Source organism: Schistocerca piceifrons, chromosome 1, assembly GCF_021461385.2.
Source record: "Schistocerca piceifrons isolate TAMUIC-IGC-003096 chromosome 1, iqSchPice1.1, whole genome shotgun sequence".
Lineage (NCBI taxonomy): Eukaryota > Metazoa > Arthropoda > Insecta > Orthoptera > Acrididae > Schistocerca > Schistocerca piceifrons.
In genome coordinates, this window is record NC_060138.1 from 1,210,021,749 (window position 1) to 1,210,040,065 (window position 18,317).

General features: G+C 42.1%; 1 protein-coding gene across 1 annotated transcript in view; it reads right to left on the bottom strand.

Moving 5' to 3' along the window:
• The window catches only part of LOC124779432 (transformation/transcription domain-associated protein), a 453,680-nt gene that overhangs the window by 48,319 nt on the left and 387,044 nt on the right, over positions 1-18,317 (bottom strand). The window contains exon 59 of the mRNA XM_047253711.1: positions 16,412-16,548. Within this exon, the coding sequence (XP_047109667.1) occupies positions 16,412-16,548 (137 nt within the window). The remainder of the gene's footprint in view (positions 1-16,411; positions 16,549-18,317) is intronic.

An 18,317-nucleotide genomic window follows, 5' to 3' on the forward strand; every position in this document is an offset into this window, starting at 1 on the left:
CCATTAAGGTCTTTGTCAGCAGTTGACACACATGCGCACACACACACTCGCGCAAGCACAACTTGCACACACATCCGCAGTCTCAGAGAGTTGAAACTACACTGCTATCAGTAGCACCAGTGCATGATGGGAGTGGCAACTGGGCGGGGTAAGGAGGAGGCTGGGGCAGGGAGGGGGAGGGATAGTATGGCAGGAGTGGCGGACAGTGACGTGTTGCAGTTCAGACGGATGGTAGGAGAGAAGGTGCAAAGGGGGGAGGGGTAAGTAGCGGAGAGGAGAGAAATAAAAATAAAAGAAAATAAATTAAAAGACTGGGTGTGGCGGTGAAATGACAGCTGTGTAGTGCTGGACTGGGAACAGGGAGGGGGCTGGATGGGTGAGGACAGTGACTAACGAAGGTTGAGGCCAGGAGGGTTACGGGAACGTAGGATGTATTGCAGGGAAAGTTCCCACCTGCGCAATTCAGAAACGCTGGTGTTGGTGGGAAGGATCCATATGGCACAGGCTGTGAAGCAGTCATTGAGATGAGGGGTATCATGTTTGGCAGCGTGTTCAGCTACAGGGTGGTACACTTGTTTTTTGGCCACAGTTTGTCAGTGGCCGTTCATGCGGACAGACAGTTTGTTGGTTCACATGCCTACATAGAATGCAGCACATTAGTTTGTAGATCGGTTAACTGGTTTCACAGGTAGCCCTGCCATGGATGTGATAGGTAATGTTAGTGACCGGACTGGAATAGGTAGGAGGATGTATGGGACAGATCTTGCATCTAGGTCTATTACAGGGGTATGATCCATGAGGTCAGGGATTGGGAGCAGGGGTTGTGTAAGGATGGACGAGTATATTGTGTAGGTTCAGTGGATGGCGGAATACCACAGTAGGAGGGGTGGGAAGGATAGTGGGTGGGACATTTCTCATTTCAGGGCACGACGAGAGGTAATCGAAACCCTGGTGGAGTTGCTCCAGTCCCGGATGGTACTGAGTTACAAGGGGAATGCTCCTCTGTGGCCGGACTGTGGGACTTTGGGAGGTGGTGGGAGACTGGAAAAATAAGGCACAGGAGATTTGTTTCTGTACAAGGATGGGAGGATAATAACGGTCAGTGAAGGCTTCAGTGAGACCCTCAGTATATTTAGAGAGGGACTGCTCGGCACTGCAGATGTGACGACCACAGGTGGCTAGGCTGTATGGAATGGACTTCTTGGTATGAAACGGGTGGCAGCTGTCGAAGTGGAGGTATTGCTGGTGGTTAGTAGGTTTGATATGGACAGAGGTACTGATGTAGCCATCTCTGAGGCGGAGGTCAACATCTAGGAAGGTGGCTTGTTGGGTTGAGTAGGACTAGGTGAAGCAAATGGGGGACAAGTTGTTGAGGTTCTGGAGGAATGTGAATAAGGTGTCCTCACCTTCAATCCAGATAGCAAAGATATGCCATCAATGAATCTGAACCAGGTGAGGGATTTAGAATTCGGGGATTTTAGGAAGGATTCCTCTAAATGGCCCATGAATAGGTTAGCATAGGATGGTGCCATGCGGGTGTCCATAGCCGTACCGCAGATTAGTTTGCAGGCAATGGCTTGAAAGGAGAAGTAATTGTGGTCATGGAGACTACGAAGGAGGTTGTTGGTTTGGAATCCATAGGGCATCTGGAAAGGTAGTGTTCGATAGCGGTAAGGCCATGGGCATTAGGAATGTTAGTGTACAGGGAGGTGGCATCAATAGTGACAAGCAGGGCACCGTGTGGTAAAGGGAGAGGAACTGTGGAGAGTCGGTCGAAGAAATGGTTGGTATCTTTTATATAGGAGGATAGGTTCTGGGTACCAGGTTGAACATGTTGGTCTACGAGAGCAGAGATTCTCTCAGTGGGGCCACAGTAACCGGTCACAATGGGGCGTCCTGGGTGGTTGGGTTTATGGACTTTAGGAAGCATGTAGAAGGTGGGAGTGTGGGGAGTGGTAGGGGTAAGTAGAGAGATGGACTCTGGGGAGAGGTTCCGGGATGGGCCTAAGATTTTGAGTAGTGACTGGAGATCCTGCTGGATTGCTGGAATGGGATCACTGTGGCATGGTTTGTAGGTAGAAGTATCTGACAGCTGACGGACTCCTTCTGCCACGTAATCCTTGCGGTTCAAAACTACGGTGGTGAAGCCTTTGTCTGCAGGTCAGATCAGTTTTTAGATGGTGGACTGTGGTTCTTTCTGCGGATGTAAGGTCAGTATGCATGTTGAGGGATTTGGGGAATGATGGTGAGGCAAGGTTCGAGGATAAGAAATTCTGGAAAGTTAACAGGGGGTGGTTTGGAGGCAGTGGGTGTGGATCAAGGTTGGATGGAGGCATGAACTGAGTTAGGCAAGGTTCAATGTTGGTCTCTGGTTGAGTCTGATTGGTTGGGTTGGTGGCAAAAAACTGTTTCCACTGTAGGGACCGGGAGAAGGAGAGAAGGTCTTCAACTAGTCCTGCATGGTTGAATTTAGGAGTGGGGCAAAAGGTGAGGCCTTTGGAAAGGACTGATATTTCTGTGGGACTAAGACTTCTGGAGGAAAGGTTCATGACTGTGTTGCAGGTCTGTTTAGGATTTGAGTTCTGTGTGGTGGTGGGAGGAATCTTTGGAGGGTGGGGTAAGTGTAGTAGGTCTGCGAGACAAGGTTTGTCAGCTATGAGGGGGCATGGGGGAGGTTTGCAGGTTTTGTAGAAGTGGTGACAGCGGTACTCCTAGGCGAGAATAGGAAGTGAGCAGGATGGAGAGCTTTTTGAAGTGGCATTGTGCATGTTGCTCAAGTTCCTGCAGGGCAAGAGTTTCAATGTATGTTATGGGTTCCAGGAATCTGGGATTACATAGCAGGAGCATTTTGAGGATGGAGAGAAGGTACTGCAAGGAGGATTGTGCTTGGTTGATATGGTTTTGCAGGACTATGTTGGTGAGGGCTAAGGATTGGTGGAATCTGAACAGGTGGAGGTCATTGTGGAACGAGGGGTGGCAACCAGAGATGGGTAATTTGATGGTAAGGCCATTAGGAGGGATTTCATGAGCCAAGCAACAACGCAGGAACAGTATGTGGGACTGGGATCTGGCAAGGGATAAGGAAACTTTTCTGTATTGACGCAGATGGGAGGAGCAAGGATCCATGGTGGTGCAAAAATGCAAAAAAATAGGTAAGAAAGTAGAATTATGTTCGAAAAATTACGCAAAAATATACCCAAATATGTGTGAAAAGTATGAAATGGATAGACAGGAGGGGAAAAGAGATGAAATCTGAGGAAGACGACAATAGTGGAATGTGAAAACGCACTAAAATTGGCGATAAGTCACAAAGGTCAAAGTAGAGAATAACTAATCATTAATAAATATATTACTGTGGATAGCAGGTTTGAGGGCGGGTAAGCATAGAGAAGGGGCACGGCAGATGTGACTGGATGAGGTGGATTTAGTGGGTGCAAACAGGGATAGAACGGAAAAAGTATGGGGTGTGGTTCGTAGTTAAGAGATGTAAGATTGTACGGCACCGGAAAAGTGCGGGAGATAACACGCAAAAATACGGGAACTGACACAGGGAGCATGATCAGTTGGAAGGTATAGGCTTAATTATATCAGCAGGAGTAATGTGGGACATAAGATGCTGCACCAACAATCAGCGTGTTCTTGACGCCGTCTGTTGCGCGCGGCAGAGTCCGTTGATACAGTTTGGCTCATACGTAGTATGCGCAGTGTAGTTCATAAGGCAACAAGAGAAACACAGGAAAGAAAAAGAAAGAAGGATAGACACTGAGTATAGCGACACAAAAGAAAGTAGTTACAAAGGAAAACAGCACAGGGTTAGGATCGAAGAAAAGCGGTCAGGCAAAAATCAAACAATGGAAATTCCACGATGGAATGTAACAATACGAGAGAAGGAAAGCTGTTATTCACCATATAGCGGAGATGCTGAGCCGCGATAGCCACAATTGAAAGATTCACACAATCATAGCTTTCGGCCATTAAGGCCTTTGTCAGTCGCATGTCATGGACGTGGTTACCACAAGCATAAATTTCATGAAGTCGGCCGCACTAAATCACCGCCAATTAAAACAGTTTTTGGATGACCTGTGCTCCGAACATGAAGATTTGGCATACCTTTGCAAAGTGAGATTGCTGAGTAAAGGCAAAATGCTGAAGTGATTTTATGATCTTCGACAAGCAAATTTTATGGCTATTAACAGAAAACCATTGGCTGAAATAAATGATCCCCAATGGATTTGTGATTTAGCATTTCCGGTTGACATCACAGCTCATTTAAATAACTTAAACAACTCCAGAAACAAGGGCAGTTGATTCACAAATTACATAGGCATCTGAAAGCTTTCAGACAAAGTTGTGCTTGTGGGAAATGTAGATGAAAGCTGGAAACTGTTAGTATTTTCCTACAGTGTCAACTCCTGAAAATATTGATTATGTTACTTATGCTGATGAACTGAAATCATTACAACAAGGTTTTCTGATTTCAGGCATGCAGACAGCATGTTTGCTAACCCAATAACATGTGATGTAGAAAAGGCCTCAGAAAACCTTCACATGGAACTTATTGAACTTCAGAATATTTATCTTTAAAATCAAAATATGAAGAAGTAAACCTGGTCGAATTTTACAGAACTTACTTGACCGAAGAGAAACACCCGCAAATTGGATCATGTGCAAGAAAGAAAATTTGTCTTTTTGGAAGCACATTTAAGTATGAACAACCTTTTTTTTTCTCTTATGAAAACAAATGCAACACATGCACATGGTTAACAAACAAAAACCTGCAAAATACCTTAAGACTCAATATCAGTGACATAAATCCAGATTGGGGTCACGGATTTTTACCTGCCTCGGGATGACTGGGCGTTTGTATTGTCCTCAACATTTTGTCATCATTCATGAAAGTGGCGAGATTGGACTGAGCAAAGGTTGGGAATTTGTAGAGCGTTGATAACCTCACAGTTGAGTGCCCCCTCAAACCAATCATCATCATCATCATCATCATCATCATCATCATCATAAATTCAGATACAAACAATCTTGTTTTAGAAACTCAAACTCAGAGCTCAGATTAATCTACTGTTGAATATTTTTTTTAAATCAATAAACCACTGTAAATGCATTTGTTAAGTATAACTTTTCAGCTTTCTAATGGCTGATGGCAAACTTTGTGTGTTCAGCGAGCTGAATTTAGACAAAGTCGCCATATGGACCAGGCCCTGTGCACTAGAGTGTTGAGTACAGAATTGCGTTGCACAGGGTGGCAGCAAATGTTGGCATTAAAATAGAGGTCTGTGTGTGTTTTCTTTCTGTACACTGTGTGTCCCAGCATGCCGTCTATGTTTCTTGTGATCAGGATATCCACAAAGGGTAAGCTTCTGTTCTCTTCTATCTCCTGGGTAAATCTGGTATTTCCATGTATACCACTAAGGTGATGATGGAACTCTAGCAGTTTGTCCCTGTCAAGTGGCCAAACTACAAAAGTATCATCAACGTACCTGTAGAAGGCTTTTGGCTTGTGTTTAGCAGTGTCCAGTGCTAGCTTATTGAAGTGCTCCATCGATAGGTCGGCTATGCCTCTTGCTAGGGAAGAGCCCATAGCTACACCACCTATCTGTTCATAGAACTTACCACCACATTTGAAATACATGGTGGTTAGCACATGGCGAAAGAGCTTGATGACATCCCCCTCAAAGTGTTCTTCGAGTAAAGCCAGGGGGTCTTCTATTGGTACTCGTGTGAATAAGGATGTCACATTGAAGTTGACTTCATTTTCCAGCCGCATACCCTGTAGTACCTTCACAAACTCAGTAGAGTTTTCCACATGGCGTCGAGCAGACAGAGACGGATGCCAGGACACAAACCCCGCACGCGCTTCCCCCCAACCACCAGCCACTCCAGGTGCATCGGGCGATCTGTGGGCGCGTGAAAGGCCGGTGGCAGGAAGCGGAGAGCGGTCCAGCAGAGATATCAGCCCGCGACCGACGATATCCCGACACTTGGCCTGAAGATGATGGAGACGCATTCCACTGAAACGTTGCTATGAGACGATGATGCTACTCGGCTGACAACCCGTGAAGACTTCATATATGAAATTCGTCGAGAAAGTCTGCACTCACATATAACAAAGTCGTCGTGCTTCACATTGCTTTCTGTGCAATCATATGATCTTGAAAAGTTTTATTTTGGGATATGAATTGTTATGATAAATTGCAAGGAACCAAGATTCCAAGTTAAAAGATTGGCGCGAAAATAAATACGAACATACAAAGATGGGGTGTTGTGTATTGATACACTCACGGACGGCAAAATTCCACCTTATTCGCTGGGAAAGCTGCTGTCACGACAGGTGCATTTCCTTTCAGCTGTATGCCGAGTTTTTGTATTTCACTATGTATGATAATATTCACGTTCTCTCGAAAAGATTAGGGGTGAGTCCAAATACATTATCTGCAAACTTGCACATCACAGATGTCTTCTTATTGACTGTACAGTCTGTGAAACCTCTCCTGTCATTGGTGTGAGCTGTTTCGGCCCTTTTGTGCAGTGTGAACAACATAAATTAGTGCGTACCATTAGCAAGACTCATTGTCATGTTTCTTGTTTCACATGTAGTTTTAATTTTATTCTTTGCACTACTAATTTCTGTGAACTTTTGCACATTTCTGGACATTTTAATGACTTTCCTTAAAGTACTACAATATTTTTTGTAGTCCAGAATTAACGTTGGATCTTTGACTTCTTCTAACCTTTATACAGGGTGTTACAAAAAGGTACGGCCAAACTTTCAGGAAACATTCCTCACACACACAGAAAGAAAATATGTTGTGTGGACATGTGTCCGGAAATGCTTACTTTCCATGTTAGAGGTCAGTTTATTACTTCTCTTCAAATCACATTAATCATGGAATGGAAACACACAACAACAGAACGTACCAGCGTGACTTCAAACACGTTGTTACAGGAAATGTTCAAAATGTCCGTTAGTGAGGATACATGCATCCACCCTCCGTCGCATGGAATCCCTGATGCGCTGATGCAGCCCTGCCTGATGCGCTGATGCAGCCCTGGAGAATGGCATATTGTATCACAGCCGTCCACAATACGAGCACAAAGAGTCTCTACATTTGGTACCAGGGTTGTGTAGACAAGAGCTTTCAAATGCCCCCATAAATGAAATTCAAGAGGGTTGAGGTCAGGAGAGCGTGGAGGCCATGGAATTGGTCCGCCTCTACCAATCCATCGGTCACCGAATCTGTTGTTGAGAAGCGTACGAGCACTTCAACTGAAATGTGCAGGAGCTCCATCGTGCATGAACCACATGTTGTGTCATACTTGTAAAGGCACATGTTCTAGCAGCACAGGTACAGTATCCCGCATGAAATCATGATAACGTGCTCCATTGAGCGTAGGTGGAAGAACATGGGGCCCAATCTAGACATCACCAACAACGCCTGCCCAAACGTTCACAGAAAATCTGTGTTGATGACGTGATTGCACAATTGCGTGCGGATTCTCGTCAGCCTACACATGTTGATTGTGAAAATTTACAATTTGATCTCGTCAGAACGAACCCTCATCCGTAAAGAGAACATTTGCACTGAAATGAGGATTGACACATTGTTGGATGAACCATTCGCAGAAGTGTACCTGTGGAGGCCAATCAGCTGCTGATAGTTGAAATATGGTATCTATTTTTATTTACTTAAATTTGACATATTTCATAACTGTACCTTTTCCGTAAAATGTTTCCAAGGCGATATTTGTCTTGGCTTCAGTTGTCTAGTGGAAATATGATTCCACAATGCAGTTTCATCAGCTGCAGAAATGACCTGATTCAAAGCGTTTGCCTGATTCTTGGTGGTTCAAATACCATTTCTTCGAATGTGGTTTCTTCTTAAAGTTTATATAAAACAAGTAGTAACATAACTCATTTTTTCTGTTCACTAACAAATATTTATATCGGCGACCTGCACATTGTTTTACCGTCAACACACACCATGAGTTAACTGCCGACTGACTACAGTCAAAGACGACTCCAGCGTCAAAGACATTTTACACAACACACAAGCTTCCACTTGTAACCAGTCTCTTTGATATTCTTCGTCACATTTACTAATAGTAATCAATATGCTTGTTGTTGTAGTTGTTGTTGTGGTCTTCAGTCCTGAGACTGGTTTGATGCAGCTCTCCATGCTACTCTATCCTGTGCAAGCTTCTTCATCTCCCAGTACCCACTGCAACCTACATCCTTCTGAATCTGCTTAGTGTATTGATCTCTTGGTCTCCCTCTACGATTTTTACCCTCCACGCTGCCCTCCAATACTAAATTGGTGATCCCTTGATGCCTCGGAACATGTCCTACCAACCGATCCCTTCTTCTAGTCAAGTTGTGCCACAAACTCCTCCCTAGTCCTATTCAGTACCTCCTCATTAGTTATGTGATCTACCCATCTAATCTTCAGCATTCTTCCGTAGCACCACATTTCGAAAGCTTCTATTCTCTTCTTGTCCAAACTAGTTATTGTCCATGTTTCACTTCCATACATCGCTACACTCCATACAAATACTTTCAGAAACTACTTCGTGACACTTAAATCTAAACTCGATGTTAACAAATTTCTCTTCTTCAGAAACGCTTTCCTTGCCATTGCCAGTCTACATTTTATATCCCCTCTACTTCGACCATCATCAGTTATTTTGCTCCCTAAATAGCAAAACTCCTTTACCACTTTAAGTGTCTCATTTCCTAATCTAATCCCCTCAGCATCACCCGATTTAATTTGACTACATTCCATTATCTTCGTTTTGCTTTTGTTGATGTTCATCTTATATCCTCCTTTCAAGACACTGTCCATACCGTTCAACTGCTCTTCCAAGTCCTTTGCTGTCTCTGACAGAATTACAATGTCATCGGCGAACCTCAAAGTTTTTACTTCTTCTCCATGAATTTTAATACCTACTCCGAATTTTTCTTTTGTTTCCTTTACTGCTTGCTCAATATACAGACTGAATAACATCGGGGAGAGGCTACAACCCTGTCTCACTCCTTTCCCAACCACTGCTTCCCTTTCATGCCCCTCGACTCTTATAACTGCCATCTGGTTTCTGTACAAATTGTAAATAGCCTTTCGCTGCCTGTATTTTACCCCTGCCACCTTCAGAATTTGAAAGAGAGTATTCCAGTTAACGTTGTCAAAAGCTTTCTCTAAGTCTACAAATGCTAGAAACGTAGGTTTGCCTTTTCTTAACCTTTCTTCTAAGATAAGTCATAAGGTTAGTATTGCCTCACGTGTTCCAACATTACTATCGAATCCAAACTGATCTTCCCCGAGGTCCGTTTCTAGCAGTTTTTCCATTCGTCTGTAAAGAATTCGCGTTAGTATTTTGCAGCTGTGACTTATTAAACTGATAGTTCGGTAATTTTCACATCTGTCAACACCTGCTTTCTTTGGGATTGGAATTATTATATTCTTCTTGAAGTCTGTGGGTATTTCGCCTGTCTCATACATCTTGCTCACCAAATGCTAGAGTTTTGTCATGACTGGCTCTCCCAAGGCCATCAGTAGTTCTAATGGAATGTTGTCCACTCCCGGGGCCTTGTTTCGACTCAGGTCTTTCAGTGCTCTGTCAAACTCTTCACGCAGTATCTTATCTCCCATTTCATCTTCATCTACATCCTCTTCCATTTCCATAATATTGTCCTTAAGTGCATTGCCCTTGTATAAACCCCTCTATATACTGCTTCCACCTTTCTGTCTTCCCTTCTTTGCTTAGAACTGGGTTGCCATCTAAGCTCTTGATATTCATACAAGTGGTTCTCTTCTCTCCAAAGGTCTCTTTAATTTTCCTGTAGGCAGTATCTATCTTACCCATAGTGAGATAAGCCTCTACATTCTTACATTTGTCCTCTACCCATCCCTACTTAGCCATTTTGCACTTCCTGTCGATCTCATTTTTGAGACGTTTGTATTCCTTTTTGCCTGCTTCATTTACTTCATTTTTATATTTTCTCCTTTCGTCAATTAAATTCAATATTTCTTCTGTTACCCAAGGATTTCTATTAGCCCTCGTCTTTTTACCTACTTGATCCTCTGCTGCCTTCACTAATTCATCCCTCAAAGCTACCCATTCTTCTTCTACTGTATTTCTTTCCCCCATTCCTGTCAATTGTTCCCTTATGCTCTCCCTGAAACTCTCTACAACCTCTGGTTCTTTCAGTTTATCCAGGTCCCATCTCCTTAAATTCCCACTTTTTTGCAGTTTCTTCAGTTTCAATCTGCAGTTCATAACCAATAGATTGTGGTCAGAATCCACATCTGCCCCTGGAAATGTCTTACAATTTAAAACCTGGTTCCTAAATCTCTGTCTTACCATTATATAATCTATCTGATACCTTTTAGTATCTCCAGGATTCTTCCAGGTATACAACCTTCTTTTATGATTCTTGAACCAAGTGTTAGCTATGATTAAGTTATGCTCTGTGCAAAATTCTACAAGGCGGCTTCCTCTTTCATTTCTTACATCCAATCCATATTCACCTACTATGTTTCCTTCTCTCCCTTTTCCTACTGACGAATTCCAGTCACCCATGACTATTAAATTTTCATCTCCCTTCACTACCTGAATAATTTCTTTTATCTCGTCATACATTTCATCAATTTCTTCATCATCTGCCGAGCTAGTTGGCATATAAACTTGTACTACTGTAGTAGGCATGGGCTTTGTGTCTATCTTGGCCACAATAATTCGTTCACTATGCTGTTTCTAGTAGCTTACCCACACTCCTATTTTTTTATTCATTATTAAACCTACTCCTGCATTACCCCTATTTGATTTTGTATTTATAACCCTGTAATCACCTGACCAAAAGTCTTGTTCCTCCTGCCACCGAACTTCACTAATTCCCACTATATCTAACTTTAACCTATCCATTTCCCTTTTTAAATTTTCTAACCTACCTGCCCGATTAAGGGATCTGACATTCCACGCTCCGATCCGTAGAATGCCAGCTTTCTTTCTCCTGATAACGACGTCCTCTTGAGTAGTCCTCACCCGGAGATCCGAATGGGGGACTATTTTACCTCCGGAATATTTTACCCAAGAGGACGCCATCATCATTTAATCATACAGTAAAGCTGCATGTCCTCGGGAAAAATTACGGCTGTAGTTTCCCCTTGCTTTCAGCTGTTCGCAGTACCAGCACAGCAAGGCCGTTTTGGTTAATGTTACAAGGCCAGATCAGTCAATCATCCAGACTGTTGCCCCTGCAACTACTGAAAAGGCTGCTGCCCCTCTTCAGGAACCACATGTTTGTCTGGCCTCTCAACAGATACCCCTCTGTTGTGGTTGCACCTACGGTACGGCCATCTGTATCGCTGAGGCACGCAAGCCTCCCCACCAACGGCAAGGTCCATGGTTCATGGGGGGCAATATGCTTTCACTCTCAAAAATATAAGTAAATTAGCATATAATAAGGCAAATTACAATAAAAAAATTCTGACAAAAATATAAGAAAAGATTTACAATTTGGTATCGACAAATCCGGTAGGAAATAACACATCTCCCAGATCCATTACATAGTGCCTGCACACGCTGTACATGTTACGGAAACAACTGGTTCTCCCGTAGCACTCTCCATACAGTGACGTAGTCAACGTTACCTTGTACAGCAGGGTGCATGGTTAGTTTTCATGTCCACTTCTTACATTTAACACTCATAATGACAATTGTCACTAAATGGGTGATACTTGGGAAGATTTTGTTGTTCATAACGATGACCAAGTGTAGTTAATTTGTACAGCAAGTTACTGGTTTCACTGAACCACTTCAGCTAAATGCTGGGATGATTTATAAGAACAGGCCATGGAAATCGCTTATCCAATTTGCTACTATTTATCAGTCATTAAACATTGCCACCTTGTACAGCACAATAATCATTATAATGATAATAATCCCCCTCATGAACCACAGACCTTGCCGTTGGTGGGGAGGCATGCGTGCCTCGGCGATACAGATAGCCGTACCGTAGGTGCAACCACAACGGAGAGGTATATGTTGAGAGGCCAGACAAACATATGGTTCCTGAAGAGGGGCAGCAGCCTTTTCAGTAGTTGCAGGGGCAATGGTCTGGATGATTGACTGATCTGGCATTGTAACACTAACGAAAACGGCCTTGCTGTGCTGGTACTGCGAACGGTTGAAAGTAAGGGGAAACTACGGCCGTAATTTTTCCCGAGGGAATGCAGCTTTATGTATGGTTAAATGACGATGGCATCCTCTTGGGTAAAATATTCCGGAGGTAAAATAGTCCCCCATTCGGATCTCCGGGCAGGGACTACTCAGGACGATGTCGTTATCAGGAGAAAGAAAACTGGCGTTCTACGGATCGGAGCGTGGAATGTCAGATCCCTTAATCGGGCAGGTAGGTTAGAAAATTTAAAAACGAAAATTGATAGGTTAAAGTTAGATATAGTGGGAATTAGTGAAGTTCAGTGGCAGGAAGAACAAGACTTCTGGTCAGGTGACTACAGGGTTATAAATACAAAATCAAATAGGGGTAATGCAGGAGTAGGTTCAATAATGAATAAAAAAATAGGAATGCGGGTAAGCTACTACAAACAACATAGTGAACGCGTTATTGTGGCCAAGATACATACGAAGCCCACGCGTACTACAGTAGTACAAATTTGTATGCCAACTAGCTCTGCAGATGAAGAAGAAATTGAAGAAATGTATGATGAAACAAAAGAAATTCATCAGATTGTGAAGGGAGACGAAAATTTAATAGCCATGGGTGACTGGAATTCAGTAGTAGGAAAAGGGAGAGAAGGAAATGTAGTAGGTGAATATGGATTGGATGTAAGAAATGAAAGAGGAAGCCGCCTAGTGGAATTTTGCACACAGCACAACTTAATCATAGCTAACACTTGGTTCAAGAATCATAAAAGAAGGTTGTATACATGGAAGAATCCTGGAGATACTAAAAGCTATCAGATAGATTATATAATGGTAAGACAGAGATTTAGGAACCAGGTTTTAAATTGTAAGACATTTCCAGGGGCATATGTGGACTCTGACCACAATCTATTGGTTATGACCTGTAGATTAAAACTGAAGAAACTGCAAAAAGGTGGGAATTTAAGGAGATGGGACCTGGATAAACTAAAAGAACCAGAGGTTGTACAGAGATTCAGGGAGAGCATAAGGGAGCAACTGACAGGAATGGGGGAAATAAATACAGTAGAAGAAGAATGGGTAGCTTTGAGGGATGAAGTAGTGAAGGCAGCAGAGGATCAAGTAGGTAAAAAGACGAGGGCTAGTAGAAATCCTTGGGTGACAGAAGAAATATTGAATTTAATTGACGAAAGGAGAAACTACAAAAATGCAGTAAATGAAGCAGGCAAAAAGGAATACAAACGTCTCAAAAATGAGATCGACAGGAAGTGCAAAATGGCTAAGCAGGCATGGCTAGAGGACAAATGTAAGGATGTAGAGGCTTATCTCACTAGGGGTAAGATAGATACTGCCTACAGGAAAATTAAAGAGATCTTTGGAGAAAAGAGAACCACTTGTATGAATATCAAGAGCTCAGATGGCAACCCAGTTCTAAGCAAAGAAGGGAAAGCAGAAAGGTGGAAGTAGTATATAGAGGGTCTATACAAGGGTGATGCACTTGAGGGCAATATATGGAAATGGAAGAGGATGTAGATGAAGATGAAATGGGAGATGTGATACTGCGTGAAGAGTTTGACAGAGCACTGAAAGACCTACATCGAAACAAGGCCCATGGAGTAGACAACATTCCATTAGAACTACTGACGGCCTTGGGAGAGCCAGTCCTGGCAAAACTCTACCATCTGGTGAGCAAAATGTATGAGACAGGCAAAATACCCTCAGACTTCAAGAAGAATATAATAATTCCAATCCCAAAGAAAGCACGTGTTGACAGATGTGAAAATTACCAAACAATCAGTTTAATAAGCCACAGCTGCAAAATACTAACGCGAATTCTTTACAGACGAATGGAAAAACTGGTAGAAGCCGACCTTGGGGAAGATCAGTTTGGATTCCGTAGAAATATTGGAACACGTGAGGCAATACTGACCTTATGACTTATCTTAGAAGAAAGATTAAGGAAAGGCAAACCTACATTTCTAGCATTCGTAGATTTAGAGAAAGCTTTTGACAATGTTGACTGGAATACTCTCTTTCAAATTCTGAAGGTGGCAGGGGTAAAATACAGGGAGCGAAAGGCTATTTACAATTTGTACAGAAACCAGATGGCTATTATAAGAGTTAAGGGACATGAAAGGGAAGCAGTGGTTGGGAAGGGAGTGAGACAGGGTTGTAGCTTCTCCCCGATGCTATTCAATCTGTATATTGAGCAAGCAGTAAAGGAAACAAAAGAAAAGTTCAGAGTAGGTATTGAAATCCACGGAGAAGAAATAAAAACTTCGAGGTTCGCCGATGACATTGTAATTCTGTCAGAGACAGCAAAGGACTTGGAAGAGCAGTTGAATGGAATGGACAGTGTATGGAAGTGAAACATGGATGATAACTAGTTTGGACAAGAAGAGAATAGAAGCTTTTGAAATGTGGTGCTACGGAAGAATGCTGAAGATTAGATGGGTAGATCACATAACTAATGAGGAGGTACTGAATAGGACTAGGGAGGAGTTTGTGGCACCACTTGACTAGAAGAAGGGATCGGTTGGTAGGACATGTTCCGAGGCATCAAGGGATCACCAATTTAGTATTGGAGGGCAGCGTGGAGGGTAAAAATCGTAGAGGGAGACCAAGAGATGAATACACTAAGCAGATTCAGAGGGATGTAGGCTGCAGTACGTACTGGGAGATAAAGAAGCTTGCACAGGATAGAGTAGCGTGGAGAGCTGCATCAAACCAGTCCCAGGACTGAAGACCACACAACAACAACAACAACAACAATCACAACAACAACAACGACAACGATAATAATAACGACACCTATGCCAATCTTAAGGGACGAAAGATGCACTAATGAACTGTATGAACAAATTTTGGACAAATCTGAAGACTAAGTAGCAAGGGCTTGATCGTAGCTGATCAATGAACCCTGGAAAAGGAAACGGTAGGACTATTCTGACAGCATAAGAACACGCTATGGAAAAGGAAAGGGTAGGAGTATTCTGACAACATAGGAACAAGCTATCACATGAATGCTGTTAAAGACAGAACTGAGAAAGCAGAAGACCTTAAGCGCAGACATAGCATAATTTTTGAGGAACCAACCAACCACATCGTGAGCTGTTGTACAAGGATTTCACAGACATATAACCAGAGGCACAACATTCTGGCATATATGATACAATGCAACTTATGCTAACTGGTACGATCATAAGCCTGAAACATTGGTCAAAAATGAATAAGGCAAACCACTGACTTCAGACTAATCAAACACAGAACTCCCACACACTGAACATCTCCTGTGCAGAAAAAGAAAGCATGGATTGTTCGCATCGCTACATTAGACAATAGCAAACTCAACAAACAACAGTTGAGAAAGTTGCAAGATACAAAGATCTGCAAATCAACCTTACTTAGTAGCTCTGACAAATTAGTAAACTGATATTAGTAGTTTCTGGCACATCAGGTGCAATGCCGAAAGAATTCAATGGGGTCTTGGGATGGTTTAGAACAAGAGGAGTAGAATGTAATAAGCAAGGAAATAATTACCGCAGGACAGAAAATTCCACATATACATAAAGTAAAAGCAAAGATGACTCGAGAAACACTCGAGCTTATGGAAGAAGAGCATAATGGAATTTTTCAAATGAGGTAGGAATGCACCAGCGAAGGTGCAAATTAACAGGGAGTGCAAAGAGCTAAATGGGAAATACTGAGGAGAACATGTGAAGATATTAAGAAAGATATGACTCTAGGTACAGAAGAAACTGAAAGCATTTGAATGTGATGCTCTCAAAGTAAGTTGGAAATTAAGAGAACAGATGAGGTGCAAAATGAAGTAGTAAAAAGGGTGACAACTGAAGTCTACAGGAAACAGTTACTTGAAGAAGGGACAGCTTGGTACTGGAAGGAGCAGTACATGAAAAAAATTACGAAGGCAGACAAAGACTAGAGCATCCAAAACAGATTATGGAAGACGCTGAGAAGAAAAGATTAGCACAAGAGAGACAAAGATGGACAACAGTGTCAAATTAGTCAACGGACTGGTGACTTGATATTTTAGAATGGAAAGGGAATAGTCATGCACAACCAATCTGGGACGTTTCATAACTGTTTAACATTGGTCAGGGGTTCTAAGGCATAAAAAAAAGAATAAATGAAAACTACAGCATTACTGTGAGACATGCCATTAGTGAATTGGGAAAACTGGTTCACTGAAGGAAAAAATATTGCGGAATGGGATACATACCTGGTCGACAATGCCTTCTAGCGATGACAGGACGGTGGGGTGGATGTCACGGAGCATATGCATCACGCGGGAGCAGCGCCACATGGGTGGCGTCGCCCTTATAGGGCCAGCCTCTGACGCCACCTGCTGACCGTCAGCTGCAAAGAGAGAGATTCATCAGGGTCACATATTGAGTAAACAAGAAAGTGTGAAGTAAAATACAGTCATTATCATACAATATTCTTCCCCAACAAATTTATTAAATGCCAAAACAAAAATACAAGAAAGAATAAATACACTGTTTGCTATGGAAAACTAAAGCTATTCTTTCACTGCTCTTCCTTCAGCTGTGTTTATTGTTTTATTTTCAACTGATTTTGAAGCGACTAAGGCTTCATCTTCAGGCAATTTCGCCCAATTATGGATGTGATATACTCCTGCAAATGTGTCCTATTAATGTACACCAGCATCCTCCGTTAAGGTAACAGTAGGCCTATAGCTGCCAATAAATTAAAATTATACATATAGCTGCTCAGGAATGTGGTAAAAGAATAGCCTTTGATTTCCATAAAAAAGTATTTAACAGTAGACATCCCCAATTTCCACTGCCAGGGAAGCAACAATGAAATAAAAAACTTTGCACACTTACTAGTCCCTCTTTACATAAACCCCTGCAAGTTTATAGACTTTCACAGCAATGAACAACATACACTGTGACAGTAAGGCCTGCTCCTATGGAAGCGACAGAAGTGCACGACAGCTTCAGATGACGAAACACCACCGCAGGTATGCTTAGGGAAATGTCCTATTGGGGCCACGTCCATGGCACTGCCTGTTCTCCATTACACAACTAGAGACGTTTGAATTCAAACATGTTTGAATCTCGTCACTGCAGCACGTGCAACAGTGAGAGCGACAGTTACAAGTGTTCTCAGCAAAGCAGTGGAGCGGACAAGCCAGTGGATATGAAATGCTTGTCATCTGATTTTTAAAAAACTATTAGGTGAAAAAATTTTATTCTTGTGCATCTAATAGTTTGATATCTTTGCTTGATAAAGGTCTGAATTTATTTTCATTATTCATCATAGTTGCTGTCATGATGTAGCAAGCTGGGAGCTCTTTACTTCCTCTCGTTTTGCCATCTGCCTCCTTAAATTCATTTTATTTTCATTTTTGCCTAATTACTATTAACATGCATGAGTATAATCTGCATTTCCACAAAAGAGAAAGGTGGACACTCAGTCTTAAGGAATATAGCACCAGGTCTAATTCTGTGCTTCGTTTTGTGTATGTAATTAATTTCTTAATTTCTTCTTCTTTCGTTTCACCCTCTTTGGGGTACACTGGATCAATCATTTCTTTGTGCGTTGTTCTTTTCTTAGGGCCCACTATTTCTTCATTCTTTCTGATCTTCTTCTCCTCTCTTCTTCCTCTTTTTGTGTGGATTTGTCATGGAACCTTATGTTTTCATCTTTATTAATTAATTTAGCAGTTCGATCAATAAGTGAATTTTCTGAAATCTTTAATTCCACTAGGTCTTTCTCAGTTTCTTTAAACCAGTTGGGCTTCGTTTTTCGCTTACGGAAGAAGTCAAAGATTTGCTTAGTTAATCTGTTGGAGTTCATTCTGAGAAGATGATGATAAAAATTTATTCTCCTTTTTCGCATAGAATCTGAAAGTTTTTCAATTTTCTTGTAGAGAATTTCATTTTTGATGTATATAATCTTATTGTCTTGAAATTTTGGCCCAATGATTTTTCTTAAAATTTTTCTTTCCTTTAGCTCAAGTTTCTCCATTTGGCCTTTGAAATTCATGTTAAGTGTTTCTGCTGCATACAGTGCTTCTGGCTTAATCACTGTCTTGTAATGTGTAATTCTGGATCCCCATGAAAGGGATTTTTTGTTGTATGTATTTTTTGTTAGTTGGA